Source organism: Coregonus lavaretus (assembly GCF_964263955.1).
Source record: "Coregonus lavaretus genome assembly, contig: HAP1_SCAFFOLD_716, whole genome shotgun sequence".
In the NCBI taxonomy this organism is placed as follows: Eukaryota; Metazoa; Chordata; class Actinopteri; order Salmoniformes; family Salmonidae; genus Coregonus; species Coregonus lavaretus.
The window spans coordinates 108,379-131,883 of record NW_028161759.1 but is presented as its reverse complement, the minus strand read 5'-3'; the positions used below and the strand labels follow the sequence as shown (position 1 = coordinate 131,883).

The 23,505-nt window shown below is 45.6% G+C and overlaps 1 protein-coding gene across 1 annotated transcript; it reads left to right on the top strand.

Moving 5' to 3' along the window:
- Positions 1-844: 844 nt before the first annotated feature.
- LOC311120141 (histone-lysine N-methyltransferase SETDB1-B-like) lies at positions 845-18,285 on the top strand. The gene is made up of 25 exons (XM_084194757.1): positions 845-902; positions 2,394-2,597; positions 2,847-3,016; positions 3,165-3,208; positions 3,623-3,728; positions 3,868-4,041; positions 4,249-4,453; positions 4,550-4,623; positions 4,837-5,027; positions 5,302-5,431; positions 5,649-5,802; positions 5,977-6,120; positions 6,265-6,601; positions 6,732-6,993; positions 8,859-8,949; positions 9,113-9,229; positions 9,328-9,497; positions 10,359-10,616; positions 10,775-10,936; positions 11,581-11,753; positions 11,989-12,008; positions 12,179-12,306; positions 12,825-13,078; positions 14,471-14,559; positions 16,597-18,285. The coding sequence occupies exons 1-25, from the start codon at positions 886-888 to the stop codon at positions 16,712-16,714; spliced, it is 3,792 nt and encodes a 1,263-aa protein (XP_084050883.1). The 5' UTR covers positions 845-885; the 3' UTR covers positions 16,715-18,285.
- The last annotated feature ends 5,220 nt before the right edge of the window (positions 18,286-23,505 follow it).

Here is a 23,505-nt window from a genome sequence, read left to right as displayed (position 1 = left end):
TACTTAAGTAGTTTTTTTGGGTATCTGTACTTTACTATTTATATTTTTGACAATTTTTACTTTTACTTCACTACATTCCTATAGAAAATGATGTACTTTTTACTCCATACATTTTCCTTGACACCCAAAAGTACTTGTTACATTTTGAATGCTTAGCAGGACAGAAAATTGTCCAATTCGCACACTTATCAAAAGAACATTCCTGGTCATCCCTACTGCCTCTGATCTGGTGGACTCACTAAACACAAATGCTTTGTTTTTAAATTATGTCTGAGTGTTGGAGTGTGACCCTGGCTATCCGTAAATAAATAAATAAAAGACAATTATGCCATCTGGTTTGCTTAATATAAGGAATTTGTAATTATTTGTACTTTTACTTTTGATACTTAAGTATATTTTAGCAACTACATTTACTTGTACTTATTTAAAACGAAATACTTTTAGACTTTTACTCAAGTAATATTTTACTGGGTGACTTTCACTTTTACTTGAGTCATTTTCTATTAAGGTATTTTTACTTTTACTCAAGTATGAGAATTTAGTACTTTTTCCACCACTGGATAGATGGTAGTTGCAGCAGCAGAGAAACTTTAGTGCGAGAGATTTTAGTGCAGAAGATCTACAGGAAGTTTTGAGAGAAGGCGTTCCATCATCCCAGGCCGACTGCCTGATGTAGGATCGTTTAGGGCCAAAGTAGAGGGATGGGGTGATGGGTTTTTGGGGATAGTGTATAGGTGTAGGGTTAGATGGTGTAATACGCACTCCGACCTGTAAGGGCAGCAATATGCAACACAGCGTCTAGTCTGCCGGAAAGCCACAGGAGAAGAAGTTGAATGCGGGGGGTATTGTGAGTGGTCTGCAGCTTTCTCGCTGAATGCCTGGATAATGGACAATAATGATGGGTGAGTTCATTAACTTCCAATAAAAATTGTCTCGATTCATGAAATTTTTTTTAGTTGCAGATGCATTATACTGTGAGTGGATATAGATTTAGAGGACACTACGAGGAGCCAACTACAAAAGACTGAACTGGATGTAGCTTGTTAGCATAGCTAGCTAAATTGCTAGCTAGTCTGCCTCCCCAGCACAGTAACGTTAGCTTGCTTACAAGGTAACTTACGAGTTGGCAAGATTGTTTGAATAAACACAACTTATCCGATAAATGAACATCCACTGTGATTATGTTCACAAATGCTTACTTTAAAAACTGCATTCGCCCAGGAATTTCATTTAATACTACTACAGTACAATATTTTTGACTGCTAAACGCGTCTTCTCCGCGCACCGCTGTGCTAACCTTTTGACGATGTAACGTTTGGTGGTTGTAGAAAAAAAAAAAAAAAAATGTTGTAGGATTTACAAATGGTGTTAAAGGTTTTTGATGACAATAGGTTTCATTCCAAATTAACGAGAGTTTCATGTTTATTTTGACCTTCTATGATTAGTTAAATACGTTATTTTAGAATATTCAAGACTACAACTAACATGACATGAGCACTTACATTTTACATTTTAGTCATTTAGCAGACGCTCTTATCCAGAGCGACTTACAGGAGCAATTAGGGTTAAGTGCCTTGCTCAAGGGCACATCGACAGATGTTTCATCTAGTCGGCTCGGGGATTAGAACCAGCGACCTTTCGGTTACTGCACCACGCTCTTAACCACTAAGCTACCTGCTGCCCCGACAGTTGAGTGTCAATGTCCCTTCATAGTCAGGCACAGTGTTCCCTCATTTCAAAACAATGCGACGATCACATGAAATTGAAAACACTTGCAATGCATGACCTTTGTGACAATATCAACTACCTAGGGTGATATTTCAAGAGATTGTACAGGTGAGTTTTAGGCCCAACGTGTTTAATCGGCCATGAAACTAAAACAGGTTTCAGGATACTGTGTAGTTGGCTAGCTAGCTAGCTGGCTAACACCAGCAACAATGTAATCTTAACTAACTCTATAATAAATAAAATAATAATAATAATAATATGCCATTTAGCAGACGCTTTTATCCAAAGCGACTTACAGTCATGCGTGCATACATTTTTGTGTATGGGTGGTCCCGGGGATCGAACCCACTACCTTGGCGTTACAAGCGCCGTGCTCTACCAGCTGAGCTACAGAGGACCACAAAATCTCTCTCACTTTCTTTGCCTCGTCTTCACTCAGTCTGTTCTCTCGCTGCCTCCTCCCCTTCTCCACTACTCCCATTGCTTTCTTACTCTCCCTCCCTGTGTGTCTCTCCCCATACTTCCCCATGTCTCAACAATCTCTTGAAATATCACCCTAGGTAGTTTATATTGTAACAAAGGTCATGCATTGCAAGTGTTTTCAATTTCATGTGATCGTCGTTCTCTCTGCCTGCCCCCCCCCCGTTCCCTCTCTGTACCCCCAGGATGGAGGTGGAGGGCTGGGACTCTGGTCTGGAGGAGGAGCTGGGTGTGTCTCTGGAGGAGCTGAGTAAGTGGATAGAGGAGGAGGTGGAGAGGAGCGAGGCAGTCCGCCAGAGGAAGGCCCAGCTTGCTGAGCTCAAGGAATGGGTGGAGAACAAAGAGAAGGAAGAGGAGGTGGTGGACAAACTCTTCAACAACGCCAACCAGTGAGTGTGTGTGGGGGGATGATCATTATGTTTTGTTTGTTTCTCTCTCAGGTCCATAGTAGAGTGGAAGACTTTAGGGAGATGTGAAAGATGTTGATGTTTGTGTGTTTCTCCTGTGTGTGTGTGTGTGTGTGTGTGTGTCAGGTCTATAGAAGAATGTGAGGCCCGGCTTACTGTAAAATAGGACTGGTGTGTGCGTGTTAACGTCTGTGTGATTCTCTCCATTGTGTGTGTGTGTGTGTGTGTCAGGTCCATAGTGGAGTGTGAGGCTCTGGTGAAGTCCACCTACAGTAAGATGGGGCTGGTCTACAAGGAGAGCTCTTCAGAGGATGAGGGCGGAGTGGGAGGGGCTCTGTCCTCTGATGTAATAGAAATTGACGATGATGATGACGATGATGATGTCATCGCTGTGGGCTTACGTACGTACTGACATTTACTCCCAGTGAGATAAACAATATGTTTATCAAAGGAAACCTGTCCAGAAGGGCAGCTCCAGTATAAAACACAGGAGCGAATGTCTAACCTTGTTTCTTTCCTGTCTCTTCTCTGACCTCTTTCCTCTCACAGTGGTTCCACCCAAGAAACCTGGGATACCTGTCCAGGATGCAATGGTGAGAACAGAGAATTAGTCACACACACACGCGTGTTAATTGAATGTGTATTAATTGACCCTGTTATCTACAGCTTTCCAGTGTTCCTCCCAGCCGGTGTTGAAGCTCATCCTCTCTCTCTTCCTCCCTGTCTCTCTTCCTATCTGTCTCTCTTCCTATCTGTCTCTCTTCCTCCCTGTCTCTCTTCCTCTCTTCCTATCTGTCTCTCTTCCTCTCTGTCTCTCTTCCTCCCTGTCTCTCTTTCGCTTTCTCTCCCTTCCCTGTCTCTCTCTCTCTCTCTCTCTCTATCCCTTCCTCACTACCCCCCCCCCCCATACATACACAGGTGGTAGGTGAAAGCCAGAATTAAGTTTGAACAATATCCATATGTATGTGTTAATTATGTTTGTGTGTGCGCGTACGTGTGTCCTGCAGTTTAAGGAGGCGTCGGCAGCGCTCCAGCGTTCCTCCCAGCAGGTGTTGAAGCTGGCCCAGACAGTCAACAAAAACCCTTCTTCCGGCCCTGCTATACAACAGCCAGGTAATAGCACAAATGTGCCATTCTATATGTCTGTGTGATTGATGTATTCCTCCGGGTCACTAGGTGGCGTTCTCTCTTGTCTTTGTGTGTGTACATACTGCACAAAAGTTCACATGCGTTTTTTTGTGTGTGTGTGTAGGTGGCCCGGTACCCATGCCAGCGGTGTTTGTGTCCCAGGCCACACCCAGGAACACACCCACCCAGCCTAACCCCTCCCTGAAGGATGATGAGATCAAACTGGAGATGAGTCTTCTGGGAAAGAAACGCACCAAGACCTGGCACAGCGGAATGCTCATCGCCATCAACCCTGTCGGTGAGACATACATACATACACACACACACAGACCTCTCCACACACACACACACAGACCTCTCCACACACACACACACAGACCTCTCCACACACACACACAGACCTCTCCACACACACACACACACAGACCTCTCCACACACACACAGACCTCTCCACACACACACGCACAGGGTGAAGTTTGACATTAAGAATGTGTGTGTTTGTAGGTAATGGTTACAGTAAGTACAAGGTGAAGTTTGAGAACAAGGGGAAGAGTCTACTGTCTGGGAACCACATAGCGTTTCACTACCACCCCACCCTGGAGAGGCTATACGTGGGAGCCAGGGTGGTCGCCAAGTACAAGGACGGCAACCAGGTCTGGCTCTACGCGGGCATCGTAGCAGAGATGCCCAACAACAAGAACCGCATGAGGTGAGAAGCTGTGTGTGTGAGCATGTTTCAAATATCCTCTGTGTGTTTGGTGAAGGGTTGCGGAGGTGTTTCAACAGTTGTCTATGTGTGTTTCAGGTTCCTGATCTTCTTTGACGACGGTTATGCCTCCTACGTGACCCTGCCTGAGCTCTACCCTGTCTGCAGACCAAGTAAGAACCCTCCTTTCTGTCTTCATGTCCTCTCTCTTTCCTTCTCTTGATCTCCTCTCTTTCCTGTCAATCTGGTTTTGGGATGTGACCATAGCTTATAATCTTCACATCTTCTCACTCTCCCCTACCCCTCTTTCTCCCCACCATCATCTTCTCTATCTCTCCCCCATCATCTTTTCTCTTCCCCCCCTCACTCTCTCTCTCCTCCCCCAGTGAAGCGTACATGGGAGGACATAGAGGATGCGTCGTGTAAAGACTTCATAGAGGAGTATATAACCTCGTACCCCAACAGGCCCATGGTGCTGCTGAAGGCAGGCCAGGTCATCAAGACAGAGTGGGAGGGGACGTGGTGGAGGAGCAGAGTGGAGGAGGTGGATGGCAGCCTCGTCAAGATCCTCTTCCTGGTATGATGACATCATCACTGGGATTTGATTACCACCAAACGTTACGTTATTTATAGTCTGATGATTTAACATGATGGTCACACCATATTTTATTATCAGGGATACCATTGTAAAGTATTTTATTTGAGTTTCTTGTTTTGAATCACGTTTTTATACTACTTCAGCAGACTTGACACTCAACAAAATATGAAAATAAGGTGGATAAGATAAAAAAGCAATTGAATGAATGAAAGTGATTCTCTGTGGTAATCTATCTACTGTTTCTCTCCTCCAGGATGACAAGCGTAGTGAGTGGATCTACCGCGGTTCAACCAGGCTGGAGCCCATGTTCAACCTGAAGACCAACTGTGCCAACACCCAGGAGAAGAAGATGGCTGGCCAGCAGAGGACACGCCCCAACATGGGTAACACTCCCTCTAGTCAATCAATCAATTAACCAATCAATATATGGACAAACAAACCAATCACTTCACCAATCAATCCATCTTTAATAACCCAGCGGGATCACATATTATACTGTACCTGATGGAACCTTGGCCTGTCCTTCATTGGATAACTCTAATCTCTACTTCATTGGATAACTCTAATCTCTACTTCACCATTTTATCTGTGTCTCTGTAGGAGCATTGAGGACCAAGGGCCCAGTGGTCCAGTATCACAGTGGGGGGAACAGCACAACCCCCAGCGGGACCCCCACTAAATCCCTCCATCCCCTCTCCCCACCCTCCTCCATCCCTCCTACACCCTCCCAGCCCAATCAGCCCGCACGAACAGAGTGAGTAACACACACACACAGAATCACACAGTGTAAACCTTGTGACATTCCTTGAAAATCGACATTCTCTCTCCCCCCTCGCTGCTACATTTACCCCTTTTTCTCCCTGATCGCTCCTCCCTCCCTCCTGTTCCTCTTCCTCTTTCTTTCTCTCTCCCCCCACCCCCTCAACAGTCCTAAGTATCAGATGGCTAAGAAGAGTACTTCTCCGTACGTTCCCCCTCAAGGAGGCTCTCGCTCTGGACTGGCCAGTAATAGCCACGCCCCTAAAGCCATACAGCCCCAGCCTTCAACTGGTTCTCCTGGAAACTCATCCAGGTGAGGGAGGGGGGACAGGAAAATATATGATCATAAAAATAAAAATAAACAGAATCTCTTACTAAACAGCCACACTCACAAATATGCAACGTTTTATAGGAATCTATTCATAACTCTATCTTCACTCTCCCGCTTCCTCTCCAGAATGTATGTCCTTCAGACTGGCAACATCCAGACTCTCACGGCCCAACAGCCTATGCAACACCAGCAGCAGTCCCTGCCCCCTCCTCCCCAAGCCCCTCCGACTGCCCCTGCACCCACAGTGACCCCATACACCTTCAGTAACGACCGGATTCCCCACGAGCCCTCGTACCGCGCCCCCACAGACCGCATCTTCTACCTGCCTCACACCTGCCAGCCTGCCTGTCTCAACCGTATCCGGCCCTCCAGAGCAGATATGCACCGGGGCAGGAACCCCCTGCTCACCCCTCTACTGTACGAGTTCAGACGCATGACGGGGCGACGGAGAGTCAATCGCAAGGTAAAGACAGAGAAAAATAGCTTTGAGAAGTATTTTATCTTTCAGGAAGCACGGTTGGGATCATTATAGGGGGGACAGATTTTGGTATTAACTATCTCTCACCCCAAATCCCCCCCTCCTCCCTCGTCAGATGTCGTTCCATGTGATCTACAAGTCTCCATGTGGGCTGTGTCTGCGCAGCATGGCGGAGATCCAGCGCTACCTCTTCCAGACGCGCTGTGACTTTATCTTCCTGGAGATGTTCTGCTTGGATCCCTACGTCCTGGTCGACCGGCGCTTCCAGCCCCAGAAGCCTTACTACTACATCCGAGACATCACCAACGGCCGCGAGGACATTCCCCTGTCCTGCGTCAATGAGATCGACGTCACACCGCCGCCCGATGTGGCCTACAGTGAGGAGGATGGGAGGGGGGATTACTTAATCAGTATATAGGCCTTGAGTTACTGTACAGGCCTCAATCAAATGATTACCCATCAGAGCCCTAGGTCTTCCTGTATAGTTCGAGCCAATGGTGGTGCGCTAGCTACACAACACTAAGCAAAAGGGAGTCATTTGATATTCAGTCGAGATGAAGTCATAAAACTAGAATATTGGGATGAATGGGATTAGTGAAGTTCTAATTCTATGGTGAATACAGTGCCTTCGGAAACTATTCAGACCCCTTGACTTTTTCCACATTTTCTTACGTTACAGCCTTATTCTAAAATGGTTTAATAAACCCATTTCCTCAGCAATCTACACACAATACCCCATAATGACAAAGCGAGAACAGTTTTTTTCATATTTTTGCAAATTTATTAAAAACAAAAAACAGATACCTCATTTACGTAAGTATTCAGACCCTTTGCTATGAGACTCGAAATTGAGCACAGGTGCATCCTGTTTCCATTGATAATCCTTGCGCTGTTTCTACAACTTGATTGGAGTCCACCTGTGGTAAATTCAATTGATTGTACATGATTTGGAAAGGCACGCCTGTCTACATAAGATTCCTCAGTTGACAGTGCATGTCAGAGCAAAAACCAAGCCATGAGGTCGAAGGAGTTGTCCTTAGAGCTCCGAGACAGGATTGTGTCGATACACAGATCTGGGGAAGGGTAGCAAAACATTTCTGCAGCATTGAAAGTCCCCAAGAACATAGTGGCCTCCATCATTCTTAAATGGAAGAAGCTTGGAACCACCAAGACTCTTCCTAGAGCTGGCCGCCCAGCCAAACTGAGCAATCGGGGGAGAAGGGCCTTGGTCAGGGAGGTGACCAAGAACCTGATGGTCACTGACAGAGCTCTAGAGTTCCTCTGTGGAGATGGGATAACCTTCCAGAAGGAAAACCATTTCTGCAGCACTCCACCAATCAGGCCTTTATGGTAGAGTGGCCAGACGGAAGCCACTCCTCAGTAAAAGGCACATGACAGCCCGCTTGGAGTTTGCCAAAAGGCACCTAAAGACTCTCAGACCATGAGAAACAAGATTCTCTGGTCTGATGAAACCAAGATGGAACTCTTTGGCCTGAATGCAAGGGTCATGTCTGGAGGAAACCTGGCACCATCCCTACGGTGAAGCATGGTGGTGGCAGCATCATGCTGTGGGGATGTTTTTCAGTGGCAGGGACTAGGAGACTAGTCAGGATCAAGGCAAAGATTAATGGAGCAAAGTACAGAGAGATCATTGATGAAAACCTGCTCCGGAGCGCTCAGGACCTCAGACTGGGGCGAAGGTTCACCTTCCAACAGGACAACGACCCTAAGCACACAGCCAAGACAACGCAGGAGTGGCTTCGGGACAAGTCTCTAAATGTCCTTGAGTGGCCTAGCCAGAGCCCGGACTTGAACCCGATCGAACATCTCTGGAGAGACCTGAAAATAGCTGTGCAGCGACGCTCCCCATCCAACCTGACAGAGCTTGAGCGGTTATGCAGAGAAGAATGGGAGAAACTCCCCAAATACAGGTGTGCCAAGCTTGTAGCGTCATACCCAAGAAGGCTCAAGGCTGTAATTGCTGCCAAAGGTGCTTCAACAAAGTACTGAGTAAAGGGTCTGAATAATTATGTAAATGTCATATTTCATGATTTTATTTTTATAAATTAGCAAAAATTTATAAAAAACAGTTTTTGCTTTGTCACTATGGGGTATTGTGTGTAGATTGATGAGGGGAAAAAAACAATTTAATCAATTTTAGAATAAGGCTGTAACCTAACAATGTGGAATAAGTGTAATTCCTGAAGACGTCAGTAACTGATGGGTATCTGTGTGTTACCAGGTAAGGAGCGTATCCCTGAAGACGGAGTGTTCATAAACACCAGTCCAGAGTTCCTGGTGGGCTGTGACTGTACCGACGGCTGCAGGGACAGGTCAGTACTATCACTCTGACCCTTCTGTGACCCCTCATCTGGGCTCTGTCTTCTGCATGGCTTCCACTACATAGATTTCACCTGTCCAATTGTTAAATCAGTGATTAACTCATTTAGTCAATTTAAAGTGTTGAAATTGGGATTGTGTGTATGTGTTCTGCAGGTCCAAGTGTTCGTGTCACCAGCTGACCCTGCAGGCCACAGCCTGTACTCCTGGAGCACAGATCAACCACGCTGCTGGATACACACAAAAGAGACTGGAGGAGTGTTTGCCCACCGGGTGAGAGACAGACACACACAAACACACACACAGTCACAAATACAGACGTCCCTCGTACTAATCTCTCTCTCTCTCTCTCCTCCTCTCCTCTCTCTCAGGATATATGAGTGTAATAAGCGGTGTAAGTGTTGTAGTCAGATGTGTAGTAACCGTCTGGTGCAGCACGGTCTGCAGGTGAGGCTGCAGCTCTTTAAGACCCAGAACAAAGGCTGGGGCATCCGCTGTCTGGACGATGTGGCCAAGGGATCCTTCGTCTGCATCTACGCCGGTACGTCACTAGCTGGAGGAGGGGACAGAACAGTGTTATAGCAGGCTTTACACATGGATAACAGTATGTACCGGTATTCACATTGCATGTAGGAAGTGGACTGCATATTAAGACTTGTCATAAGCATTCATAACAGCACATGGCTCCTTATAAGTGTATGTCATTGTTTACATGCCTACAGATGTATGCAGAATGAAAAACAACATAGCAAGTTTCCTACATCCTTTACCTCCCGTTTTCTCCTCTCTCCCTCTCTCCTCTCTCCCCTCTCTACCCTCTCTCCCCTCTCTTCTCTCTCCCTCTCTCTCCTCTCTCCTCTCTCCTCTCTCCTCTCTCCCTCTCTCCTCTCTCTCCCTCTCTCCTCTCTCCTCTCTCCCTCTCTCCCTCTCTCCCTCTCTCTATCTCTCCTCTCTCCCTCTCTCCTCTCTCTCCTCTCTCCTCTCATCTCAATTCAAAGGACTTTATTGGCATGGGGAAACATATGTTTACATTGCCAAAGCAAGTGAAATAAACAATCAAAATGAACAGTAAACATTACACTCAAGTTTCAAAGGAATAGACATTTCAAAGGTCATATTATGGCTATGTGCAGTGTTATAATGATGTATAAAGTACAAAATAAATCAACATAAATATAGGTTGTATTTACAATGGTGTTTGTTCTTCACTGGTTGCACTTTTCTTGTGGCAACAGGTCACAAATCTTGTTGCTGTGATGGCACTCTGTCTCCCCTCTCATCCCTCTTCTCCCTCACTCTCTTCTCTCCCTCCCTCACTCTCTTTTCCCTCTCTCCTCCCTCACTCTCTTCTCTCTCTCTTCTCTCTCCTCCCTTACGCTCTTCTCCCTCTCCTCTCTCCCAGGTAAGATTCTGACAGATGACTTTGCCGACAAGGAGGGTCTGGAGATGGGTGATGAGTACTTTGCTAACCTGGACCACATAGAGAGTGTGGAGAACTTCAAGGAAGGGTATGAGAGTGAGGCCCACTGCTCAGACAGCGACGGGAGCGGGGTGGACATGTCCAGGCTGAAGAACCCCCCCTCCTCCTCCCTGGCTTTGCAGAACAAGCCCCTTCCCAAACCCCCCCAGAGAACCAATGCTGCCAACCCCGCTGGCAAAGGTGAGGGGTCACTGTTTAATAGTCTAGAAAGAGTCTGGCTTTTACTTTTGACCAGAGCCAAAGTAGTGCACTATATAGGGATTATGGTGCCATTTAGGATTCACCTAGAGTCTCAAATAACTCCATTTACCGTTTTACGACTTCCTTCTCTCCATCAGCGCGGGGTGCTGGTGGTGACTCCTCTAAGGATGGGGATAGTGATGAGGAGTCGAACAACGACAAAAGTTCAGACGACACGTTTGTGAAGGACCCCTACTACAGCTCCAGCTCTGTGTGGAGGAGCTACACCACTCGCCGCCAGGCCAAGGGCGCCAAGGAAGGTGTGTGTGCACTTAACTTCAACCCTCAGTTGTAAGGCTGGAACTGTAATAATGACATGGCAGTAAGAAATTATGTTAAAGGCCCGGTGCAGTCAGAAATGTGATTTTCCTGTGTTTTATATATATTTCCACACTTAAGAGGTTGAAATAATACTGTGAAATTGTGAAAAGAATGATAATGCCCTTTTAGTGTAAGAGCTATTTGACAAGACCGCCTGAAATGTCAGCCTGTTGTGGTGGGATGGAGTTTTGTCCTGCTTGGTGACATCACTGGGCGGTAAATTAGTTAATAAGAAAGAGTTCCAAACGTCTCTGCCAATAACAGCTCGTTTTCTGTTTTCCCCTCCCCACTCGGCAAGAGCTACTGGGGATCCTTAATGAATACAAAAATACAAATACTCCCAGACAGTCCTAGCAAGATTCTTGCTTGAGAAATTGCAATTTTCTAGAAACAATATATAGATGTTTTTACTATTTCAATTGGAAACAATCACAGTAAGGTACTTAATAGTTACCCAGATATATTTGATATTGAGAAAAACAGCTGCATTTAACATTTTTCCATGTTGCAGTGTGATCTAAAATAATATTTATATTTTCTGTCACCTCCTCCCTCCTCATCCTGTCTCCCTCCCCCCATCCAGGGAGCCAGGACAGTAAGGATGGGATGAGTGTGTCAGTGGGGGGAAAGGAGGACAGGAAGCCGCCCCCCATGCCGGAGGAGAGTGGGAAGAGTAAAGTAGCATCCTGGCTCACCAACCAACCCTCTACCTCCCAGGCCACTGTTAAGATGGAGGGACTGAAGATAGAGAAGAAGGTGAGAGAGAGGGGGAAGAGAGGAGTCCATATCCACCTCAGCTATTTTGTGTAGATCCTATTACATATATTAGGAGAAATCGATCAGCTTCGATCTCTTGCTTTCATCTCCTGGTGTTCTGATTGGACACCCTCTCATGTAATGATTGATTCCTTCTCATGTTTATTAAGGAGTGATTGTGTTCCGGTGCTGTGATTGGATACTGATACACCTTCTCATGTGTTCTCTGTTCTAGGAGCCCGGAGACCACAAAAGGTACGTAATGAAAGATTGTGAAATGTAATTTCAACCTATTTAACCCTGGCTTGGCTCTTTTAGGCCTGTGTTGCACAATGTCAAATGTACTTGGTAAAATGTGCCATATGAATAACATTAGATAACGTTGAGTGAGTCTGTAAGGTAATTGTGTGTTTTTGCGCCCCCAGCGGTAACCAATCGGTGAAGACGGAGGGAGTGAAGAGACAGGATGTGATGACGCTGTCGGACAGTGATGACGTCCAGACCATCAGCTCTGGATCTGACGACAACAAGGAGAGAGAGAAACGCACACAGGGTGAGGAGGGGGGAAGTAGGGGGAGAACAGGAAGGCGGAAGGGAAACGTGCATCGGTTTAGGAGGAAATTGGAGGGGGGGAGAATGGGGTGAGGGAAAGGCACGCAGGGTGGGGAAAGAGGTAGGGGTTGAGGGGGCAGGGGGGAAGAAGAAGAATGGGGGGAGGGGAAAACGCATGCAAGGTGAGGAGAGGGGGAAATTGGGGCGGTGGGTTCATAGATCTCTGTGCTTTATATCAGGTATTGCCAGACCTGTTCCTGTGGTGCTTTTCCCTGAATTGACCCTTCATCCTCCTCTCCTCCCTCTCCTTGCCTCCCCTCCTCCCTCTCCTTGCCTCCCCTCCTCCCTCTCCTTGCCTCCTTGCCTCCTCCCCTCTCCTTGCCTCCTCTCCTCCCCTCTCCTTGCCTCCTCTCCTCCCCTCTCCTTGCCTCCTCTCCTCCCCTCTCCTCCTCCCTCTCCTTGCCTCCTCTCCTCCCTCTCCTTGCCTCCTCTCCTCCCTCTCCTTGCCTCCTGTCTCAGGTGCGGTGAAGAGGCAGGTGGCTGTGAAGTCCACGCGTGGCATTGCCCTGAAGAACTCCCATGGCCTGATGGTTAAGACTGGAGGGGCTGGGATAGGGCCAGGGGGAGGCCCGGGGGGCCACGGAGGGGCGCAGGGTAAGGGTGGGGACGCGGGAGACAGTGGACCTAAAAACACACGGCAGTTCTTCGATGGCGAGGAGTCCTGCTACATCATTGACGCCAAGCTGGAGGGAAACCTGGGACGCTACCTCAACGTGAGTGTTACGTGTGTGTCAGAGTTTCCATTAGCCGGTAATAGCTGGCTTTTGTCCGATTTTAAATACATAGAAAAGCCGATAAATAAAATTGCCGCCGGCCAATTATCCGGGAGAAGAAATAATCCCATTGCGAAATAATGCTTTTTAGCCTATTCATTGATGGAAATACCAGTCGATGGAAATACATTTGACTGGTCATGCTTATCGGTCTATAGGTACATTTGTATAATTTAGTGAAATGAAATTGGCGCGTGTACAGTATATTCGTTATTTATTTTATTTTTCACACGTGTACAGTATACAGATACAGAGCCTTTGAGTGGAGAATCTGTCAGACAGCTGCTGCTGCAGCATCCTGTGGTGCTTTCAAGACAAGTGTGAACTCTGAAAAATACGAGGTTAAATCATGACGTCCGTGATCTTCAGGTCGGAAAGTCGCAGCTCTAGAAAGAGGCCCGAGTTGGATGACCATTCAAAACGATGTTTCCCAGTTGGAGCTACTTTTTTCTCCAGTTCCCAGTTGTTTTGAACGCACTGAAGTCTGGTCGGAGATTTCCGAGTTCCCAGTTGTTTTGAACACCGGTATCAAACAGCAACGGAAGGCAGGCTTCATCAGTGCGCCACACACCACTTTGCAATGAACTGGAGGCAGTATGCATTTTAAAAACATACTTAATCGTTTGAAACCTGAAAGTTTTAATACATATGAGGCATGTCTTACCTTGCTTCGAAGAAGCCTGTTAGATCTCCTCTCTTTCTACATTTCTAACTGATATTTTCATCTCTGTCACATGAAATCGCTCTCATATGCAGTGCCCTTTTGACAAGTGTTTTACCACTAATTGCATTATGGAACGAACATTTGCGCGTAGCCTACTGCCTTGTACGCATTGCTGTGCTTATAATGTGAAGCTAAACTTTCCACAACTATCGTCCCACAACTGTCCCAGAGTCTGTTTGGAATAGGCTATTTCTTTCTCGACAAGCTGACCAATAGAATAGGTAGCCTAAACTTTTCTACTATAGTAGATTGACATAGGATAGTGTTGTTTTTTACTAGTCTTGTTGGCTGAGGAAAAGAAAATGTGGAAATGTATTCTAACGTGTTCAAAGTGCACATCAGAATTTGGGAAGGACCGCATATCGTTGTATCCTGGACTTTCATGTTCTGTTAATATGAATGATCATATTCTAAATGTGATTTCTGTGATTCTGAGCACCGTGGGTGGACGCCCTACTCAGGTTACGCACCCAATGCATACGGCGACACATTTTCCTAACGGAAACCCTGGCATGTGTTTAATTAAGTGGAGTCAAATGTAATTTGACAAAGGGAATGAAGCTCTCTCTCCTCTCTCCCTCCCTCCCTCTCATCGCTCCTCCTTACAGCATAGCTGCAGTGCTAACCTGTTTGTCCAGAATGTGTTTGTAGACACACACGACCTGCGTTTCCCCTGGGTGGCCTTCTTCGCCAGCAAGTGAGTGTTCTGTATTAGACATGGTTACATACAGTGGCCTCCCGAGTGGTGCAGTGGTCTAATAGCTGTGCCACTAGAGATCCTGGTTCGAATCCAGGCTCTGTCATAGCCGGCCGCGACCGGGAGACCCATGGGGTGGCGCACAATTGGCCCAGCGTCGTCCAGGGTAGGGGAGGGAATGGCCGGCAGGGATGTAGCTCAGTTGGTAGAGCATGGCGTTTGCAACGCCAGGGTTGTGGGTTCGATTCCCACGGGGGGTATGAAACAAATAATTATATAATAATAATGTATGCACTCACTAACTGTAAGTTGCTCTGGATAAGAGCGTCTGCTAAATTACTAAAATGTAAATGTAAAAATGAGAACAAGTATTTGATACACTGCCGATTTTGCAGGTTTTCCTACTTACAAAGCATGTAGAGGTCTGTCATTTTTATCATAGGTACACTTCAACTGTGAGAGACGGAATCTAAAACAAAAATCCAGAAAATCACATTGTATGATTTTTAAGTAATTAATTTGCTTTTGATTGCATGACATAAGTATTTGATACATCAGAAAAGCAGAACTTAATATTTGGTACAGAAACCTTTGTTTGCAATTACAGAGATCATACGTTTCCTGTAGGTCTTGACCAGGTTTGCACACACTGCAGCAGGGATTTTGGCCCACTCCTCCATACAGACCTTCTCTAGATCATTCAGGTTTCGGGGCTGTCGCTGGGCAATACGGACTTTCAGCTCCCTCCAAAGATTTTCTATTGGGTTCAGGTCTGGAGACTGGCTAGGCCACTCCAGGACCTTGAGATGCTTCTTACGGAGCCACTCCTTAGTTGCCCTGGCTGTGTGTTTCGGGTCGTTGTCATGCTGGAAGACCCAGCCACGACCCATCTTCAATGCTCTTACTGAGGGAAGGAGGTTGTTGGCCAAGATCTCGCGATACATGGCCTCATCCATCCTCCCCTCAATACGGTGCAGTCGTCCTGTCCCCTTTGCAGAAAAGCATCCCCAAATAATGATGTTTCCACCTTCATGCTTCACGGTTGAGATGGTGTTCTTGGGGTTGTACTCATCCTTCTTCTTCCCCCAAACACGCCGAGTGGAGTTTAGACCAAAAAGCTATATTTTTGTCTCATCAGACCCCATGACCTTCTCCCATTCCTCCTCTGGATCATCCAGATGGTCATTGGCAAACTTCAGATGGGCCTGGACATGCGCTGGCTTGAGCAGGGGGACCTTGCGTGCGCTGCAGGATTTTAATCCATGACGACGTAGTGTGTTACTAATGGTTTTCTTTGAGACTGTGGTCCCAGCTCTCTTCAGGTCATTGACCAGGTCCTGCCGTGTAGTTCTGAGCTGATCCCTCACCTTCCTCATGATCATTGATGCCCCACGAGGTGAGATCTTGCATGGAGCCCCAGACCGAGGGTGATTGACCGTCATCTTGAACTTCTTCCATTTTCTAATAATTGCGCCAACAGTTGTTGCCTTCTAACCAAGCTGCTTGCCTATTGTCCTGTAGCCCATCCCAGCCTTGTGCAGGTCTACAATTTTATCCCTGATGTCCTTACACAGCTCTCTGGTCTTGGCCATTGTGGAGAGGTTGGAGTCTGTTTGATTGAGTGTGTGGACAGGTGTCTTTTATACAGGTAACGAGTTCAAACAGGTGCAGTTAATACAGGTAATGAGTGGAGAACAGGAGGGCTTCTTAAAGAAAAACTAACAGGTCTGTGAGAGCCGGAATTCTTACTGGTTGGTAGGTGATCAAATACTTATGTCATGCAATAAAATGCAAATTAATTACTTAAAAATCATACAATGTGATTTTCTGGATTTTTAAAATTACAGACCTCTACATGCTTTGTAAGTAGGAAAACCTGCAAAATCGGCAGTGTATCAAATACTTGTTCTCCCCACTGTAGATGTGGTAAGACCCTGTTACTCTGATAAAGACACATGTATTATTTGATGTGTGGTTTTGTGCTGAGCACTTGTGAATGTTGACCATTTTGAGTCATCTACTAACGTGTGTGTGCAGGCGTATCCGGGCAGGGACAGAGTTGACGTGGGACTATAACTACGAGGTTGGCAGTGTGGAGGGCAAGGAGCTGCTGTGCTGCTGTGGCTCAACAGAGTGCAGAGGAAGACTGCTTTAAGAGGCCACCCTCTACCTCCATCTCATCCCCCTCTCTCTTCTTCTGGAGACTACTATAGTGAACCACACTCTATACCTCCATCTCATCCCCCTCTCTCTTCTTCTGGAGACTACTATAGCGAACCACACTCTATACCTCCATCTCATCCCCCTCTCTCTTCTTCTGGAGACTACTATAGTGAACCACACTCTATACCTCCATCTCATCCCCCTCTCTCTTCTTCTGGAGACTAGTATAGTGAACCACACTACTCTATACCTCCATCTCATCCCCCTCTCTCTTCTTCTGGAGACTACTATAGTGAACCACACTACTCTATACCTCCATCTCATCCCCCTCTCTCTTCTTCTGGAGACTACTATAGCGAACCACACTCTACCTCCATCTCATCCCCCTCTCTCTTCTGGAGACTACTATAGCGAACCACACTCTATACCTCCATCTCATCCCCCTCTCTCTTCTGGAGACTACTATAGCGAACCACACTCTATACCTCCATCTCATCCCCCTCTCTCTTCTGGAGACTACTATAGCGAACCACACTCTATACCTCCATCTCATCCCCCTCTCTCTTCTTCTGGAGACTACTATAGTGAACCACACTCTATACCTCCATCTCATCCCCCTCTCTCTTCTTCTGGAGACTACTATAGTGAACCACGCTACTCTATACCTCCATCTCATCCCCCTCTCTCTTCTTCTGGAGACTACTATAGCGAACCACACTCTACCTCCATCTCATCCCCCTCTCTCTTCTTCTGGAGACTACTATAGTGAACCACACTACTCTATACCTCCATCTCATCCCCCTCTCTCTTCTTCTGGAGACTACTATAGCGAACCACACTCTATACCTCCATCTCATCCCCCTCTCTCTTCTGGAGACTACTATAGTGAACCACACTCTATACCTCCATCTCATCCCCCTCTCTCTTCTGGAGACTACTATAGTGAACCACACTACTCTATACCTCCATCTCATCCCCCTCTCTCTTCTGGAGACTACTATAGTGAACCACACTCTATACCTCCATCTCATCCCCCTCTCTCTTCTTCTGGAGACTACTATAGTGAACCACACTACTCTATACCTCCATCTCATCCCCCTCTCTCTTCTTCTGGAGACTACTATAGTGAACCACACTCTATACCTCCATCTCATCCCCCTCTCTCTTCTTCTGGAGACTACTATAATGAACCACACTCTATACCTACATCTCATCCCTCTATTTCTTCATCTTATCTCTCTTGGAGTGCAGAGGGAAGACAGCTGGAAGAGACCACTCTATAACTCTTGTCTCCTCTCTGAGTGTAGAAGAAGACTGCTGTAAGGACACACCATGCTAACCTGGGGACACCTGCACCCACAAGAGTCTCTCTCCCCCTTTCTCTTTTCTTCCTCCCCTCCATCTTGTTTTCTGAAATGTTATGCTGCCAATTGCTGAGGTATTTTAGTATTGTAATTCTTTACTGTTTTGTCTATATGCCCACTTGTATTTGACTGTGTCTGTGAATTCAGACCAAACTGTGTTCTTCTCACAACTGAATAAAATCCTGTTTTCCACACATTCAACACACAGTTTTTAATGATGATGTTTTATACAGAAAGATTTCAGCGTACCCCAGGCTTTTATATCATTTGGGCTCATTACAGCTGTAATAGTGTTTCCCTCACACGAGGAAGAGCAGGAAGCCACCGAAGGTGCTGTGTTTATTGTAACTATCAATGAGCCTATTGCCTGAGGGGAGACTCATGTAGACCAAGTCCCCCTCTTCCAGCTCTAGAGTCACATCACTGGATACATTCTCAAAACCCCCAGTACTAATGTACTGTTGTGCCCACATTAAACCCGGTTGATTATTGAACAAAACGTATGTCCATGAACTCAGATGACCCCAATGTTGAGCTGCTGGTATCATGGTGCTGAATCAGAAGTAGTAGACTGCTCTCACTGGAGCTGTGAAGACACCTGCATCAGAGGGAAGACAGAGGGATCAATACTGTCTGTCTCTCATAGACACTGGAGCAGTCTGGTAGTGATGTTGGTCTCAGTGTCTGTAGATGGGGCCCTGTGGACATGGTTCTTCATACATGTACACTGAACAAAAATATAAACGCAACAATTTCAAAGATTCTACTGAGTTACAGTTCATATACTGAAATCAGTCAATTGAAATAAATTCATTAGGCCCTAACCAATGGATTTCACATGACTGGGAATACAGTTATGCATATGTTGGTCACATATACCTTAAAAACAAAAGGTAGGGGTGTGGATCAGATAAACCAGTCCGTATCTGGTGTGACCACCATTTGCCTCATGCAGCGCGACACATCTCCTTCGCATAGAGTTGATCAGGCTGTTGATTGTGGCCTGTGGAATGTTGTCCAACTCCTCTTCAATGGCTGTGCGAAGTTGCTGGATATTGGTGGGAACTGGAACACGCTGTCGTACACGTCGATCCAGAGCATCCCTAAGATGCTCAATGGGTGACATGTCTGGTGATTATGCAGGCCATGGAAGAACTGGGACATTTTCAGCTGCCAGGAATAGTGTACAAATCCTTGCGATATGGGGCCGTGCATTATCATGGTGAAACATTAGGTGATGGCGGCAGATGAAGGGCACGACAATGGGCCTCAGGATCTCGTCATGGTATCTCTGGATTCAAATTGCAATCGATAAAATGCAATTGTGTTCGTTGTCCGTAGCTTATGCCTGCCCATACCATAACCCCACCGCCACCATGGGGCACTCTTCACAACGTTGACATCAGCAAACTGCTCGCCCACATGATGCCATCTGCCTGTTACAGTTAAAACCGGGATTCATCCATGAAGAGCACACTTCTCCAGCGTGCCAGTTGCCATCGAAGGTGAGCATTTGTCCACTGATGTCGGTTACGACGCCGAACTGCAGTCAGGTCAAGATCCTATTGAGGACGATGAGCACGCAGATGAGCTTCCCTGAGATGGTTTCTGACAGTTTGTGCAGAAATTATTTGGTTGTGAAAACCCACAGTTTCATCAGCTGTCTCATCTCAGACCATCCCGCAGGTGAAGAAGCCGGATGTTGAGGTCCTGGGCTGGCGTGGTTACACATGGTCTGCTGATGTGAGGCTGGTTGGACATAGTGCCAAATTCTCTAAAATGACTTTGGAGGCAGCTTATGTTACAGAAATGAACATTCAATTCTCTGGTAACATCACTGGTGGACATTCCTGCAGTCAGCATGCCAATTGCACGCTCCCTCAACTTGAGACATCTGTGGCATGTTGTTGTGTGACAAAACTGTACATTTTAGAGTGGCCTTTTATTGTCCCCAGCACAAGGTGCACCTGTGTAATGATCATGCTGTTAAATCAGCTTCTTGATATGCCACACCTGTCAGGTGGATGGATTATCTTGGCAAAGGAGAAATGCTCACTAACAGGGATGTAAAGAAATGTGTGCACAAAATTTGAGAGCAATAAGCTTTTTGTGCGTATGGAAGATTTCTGGGATCTTTTATTTCAGCTCATGAAACATGGGACCAACACGTATATATTGCGTTTATATTTTTGTTCAGTGTACATTGGTGTAAGCAGTACCTGTAACCAGGCTGTAGGCTTGGCTGATGTTGGTGACGACATTGGTGTGGACCAGGGTGGTGTCAGTATTGAAGGGTCCCGCAGTGTTACTTAAACTAACAAAGAAAGACACCTTTGGTCTCTGAACACCGGGGAGAAACATTTTGTGAAAACCATTCAACAAGGATAAACGATCCAGACCAATATTGAGCATTTTTGAGAAATGTATTCTATGCTCCCATTTCTATAAGAAATAGCAGGTACTATTTTTTGCAAGACAAGGTGACAGATGAGACTTTTCTGAACATCTGTTTGTTTTACCTGTGTAGGCCCGGCCATAACTTGTGTGCTCTCTGTCCCCTCTGGCCTCATTGCAAATGGTCCAACAAAACAAAATACTTTTAGGGTCTGGACAGCCCTCCCCGGTTAAGAGGACAACATTTATTTCTCTCTCTAACAGTAACCAGAGAATTGACTACAGAAATGTGTGTTAGAAGAACACTATTGCATCCATGTTTGGTACCTATCTGAAAGTTGTCCTCTGAGGAGAACTTAGGTGCCATCGATATGGATGTATTATCTCTGTGGTAACTTGTATCTGTTTAGGGTCAACTCTCAACACTGTCCAATCTGATTGGATATCTTATTTTTATTTTCTTTGGTTTGGTCTGTGGATTGGTCCACAATTGATTTAGGAACATAAACAACTCAGATCTGGTATGCATGGAATGAAAGTAATTTCTGCTCCCTCTTATCTTGTATCCTGCTCATGGAAAAAGGTTGTTTGAAAATGCTTCCCTCTATTAGGTTAGCCCATAGGCCTGTAGCCTAGTGGGTCTGATTACATCATGCTTTGTCTTGTAAGTTACCCTTAGGATCTGTATGCCTAGAATTATGCTTTGTTAATGTCAGTATTGCCTTGTATCTTAAACTTTATGCCTTGTAAGTGAATCCATTCATGATCCAATATTAATTAAATACATTTGTCTTTAGTGTTTGCTCCTCATGACCATTTCTTGATCTTAGTCAGCTAAACTCACAATGATTGGACATGGTTTTACTATTTATTAAACGTAGATTGTTACATATTATTCAGCACTACACCTGCATTTTCTCTCTAGCTCCACCTCTTTCTCTCTGGCTGTCATCCTGGTCCCCATGGCTGACAGTTCTGCCGCTTGTACTGGGCGCATGAGGAACAAAACAAACATCAGGTGATCCTTATTTCAACCAATGAAAACAAATCCCTTGTTCATAGTCAGACATACTGTATGTTTGTTACCTGCATTCTCTCTCTTCAGCTCCTCCACCTCTCTCTCACTAGCTGTTACTCTGGCCCCCATGGTGGACAGTTCTGCAGCTGCTTGGGCTGAAATAATGGGCAATAAAAAAAAAAAACATTATAGGGCAAAAAAAGAATCAGTGTAATGTTATACTATGTATAATGCTTTCAAAAAATGCATTGCAAATCAAATGTTTAGAGACAACCTGGGCAAGAATCGCGACAAATAACAGCAATAAAAACTCTCCATATAGGAAGAAACCTTGGGAGGAACAAGACTTGCGAAGGGAGTAGGCCTAATGTATATTCTGTTTATTGTCTGTATATTCTGTTTATTATCTGTTCATTCTGTTTATTGTCTGTGTATTACTTTTATTGTCTGTATATTCCATTTATTGTCTGTGTATTCCGTTTATTGTCTGTGTATTCCGTTTGTCTGTGTATTCTGTTTATTGTGGCAACACCATTTCACACAGTCAAATTCCTGTACATGGAAATGTATTTGAATTAAGGTGATTCTGATTCTGTAAGGTCTAACACTGATGTGACTAGACTATGTACGGTTCCTCCGCTCCACTCTCTGTTTCACCACCATTTCTCTCAGCTCTTTCAGCTCAGCCCAGATGTCAGGGGTGGTGGTGGTCTGGTTGGTTGCCTGTCCGTGGGTCATCTCTGTAGCATCAGTCCTTGGGCTCCCCAGTTCAAATTCTCTCTCCCTGCTCTCTCCCCTTCACTGTAACCCAGTTGAGTGTTGTAGATGAGTGATGTCATTATCTTTCTCTCTGACCTCTCCTCTCTCTTCCTGACCCCATGCCCCATAATGACAAAGCAAAAACAGGTGAATTTTTTTTGGCAAATGTATTAAAAATAAAAAAATGGAAATATCACATTTACATAAGTATTCAGACCCTTTACTCAGTACTTTGTTGAAGCACCTTTGGCAGCGATTCCAGCCTTGAGTCTTCTTGGGTATGACGCTACAAGCTTGGCACACCTGTATTTGGGGAGTTTTTCTCATTCTTCTCTGCAGATCTTCTCAAGCTCTGTCAGGTTGGATGGGGAGCGTTGCTGCACAGCTATTTTCAGGTCTCTCCAGAGATGATTGGTGGAGTGCTGCAGAGATGGTTGTCCTTCTGGAAGGTTCTCCCATCTCCACAGAGGAACTCTGGAGCTCTGTCAGAGTGACCATTGGGTTCTTGGTCACCTCCCTTACCAAGGCCCTTCTCCCCCGATTGCTCAGTTTGGCCCGGCGGCCAGCTCTAGGAAGAGTCTTGGTGGTTCCAAACTTCTTCCATTTAAGAATGATGGAGGCCACTGTGTTCTTGGGGACCTTCAATGCTGCAGAATTTTTTTGGTACCCTTCCCCAGATCTGTGTATCGACACAATCCTGTCTCAGAGCTCTACGGACTATTCCTTCGACCTCATGGCTTGGTTTTTGCTCTGACATGCACTGTCAACTGTGGGACCTTATATAGACTGGTGTGTGCCTTTCCAAATGATGTCCAATCAATTGAATTTACCACAGGTGGACTCCAAGTTGTAGAAACATCTCAAGGATGATCAATGGAAACAGGATGCACCTGAGCTCAATTTTGAGTCTCATATCAAAAGGTCTGAATACTTATGTAAATACGTTTTTTATACATTTGCAAGCATTTCTAAAAACCTGTTTTCACTTTTTCATTATGGGGTATTGTGTGTAGATTAATGAGGAAAATAACTAATTTAATCAATTTTTTAATAAGGCTGTAACGTAACAAACTGTGGAAAAAGTAAAGGGGTCTGAATACTTTCCCGAATGCACTTTATACAGTGCCTTCAGAAAGTATTCACACCCTTTGACTTTTTCCACATTTTGTTGTGTTACAGCCTGAATAAAACCATTTTTTAATTGAGTTTTGTTGTCACTGGCCTACACACAATACCCCATCATGTCAA

Bases quoted from the DNA above. Each gene is read 5' to 3' on its own strand.
- LOC311120141 (XM_084194757.1), top strand. The intron at 6,121-6,264 runs GTGAGGGAGGGG...CTTCCTCTCCAG, and splicing joins TCTCCTGGAAACTCATCCAG to AATGTATGTCCTTCAGACTG. The intron at 9,498-10,358 runs GTACGTCACTAG...CCTCTCTCCCAG, and splicing joins CTTCGTCTGCATCTACGCCG to GTAAGATTCTGACAGATGAC.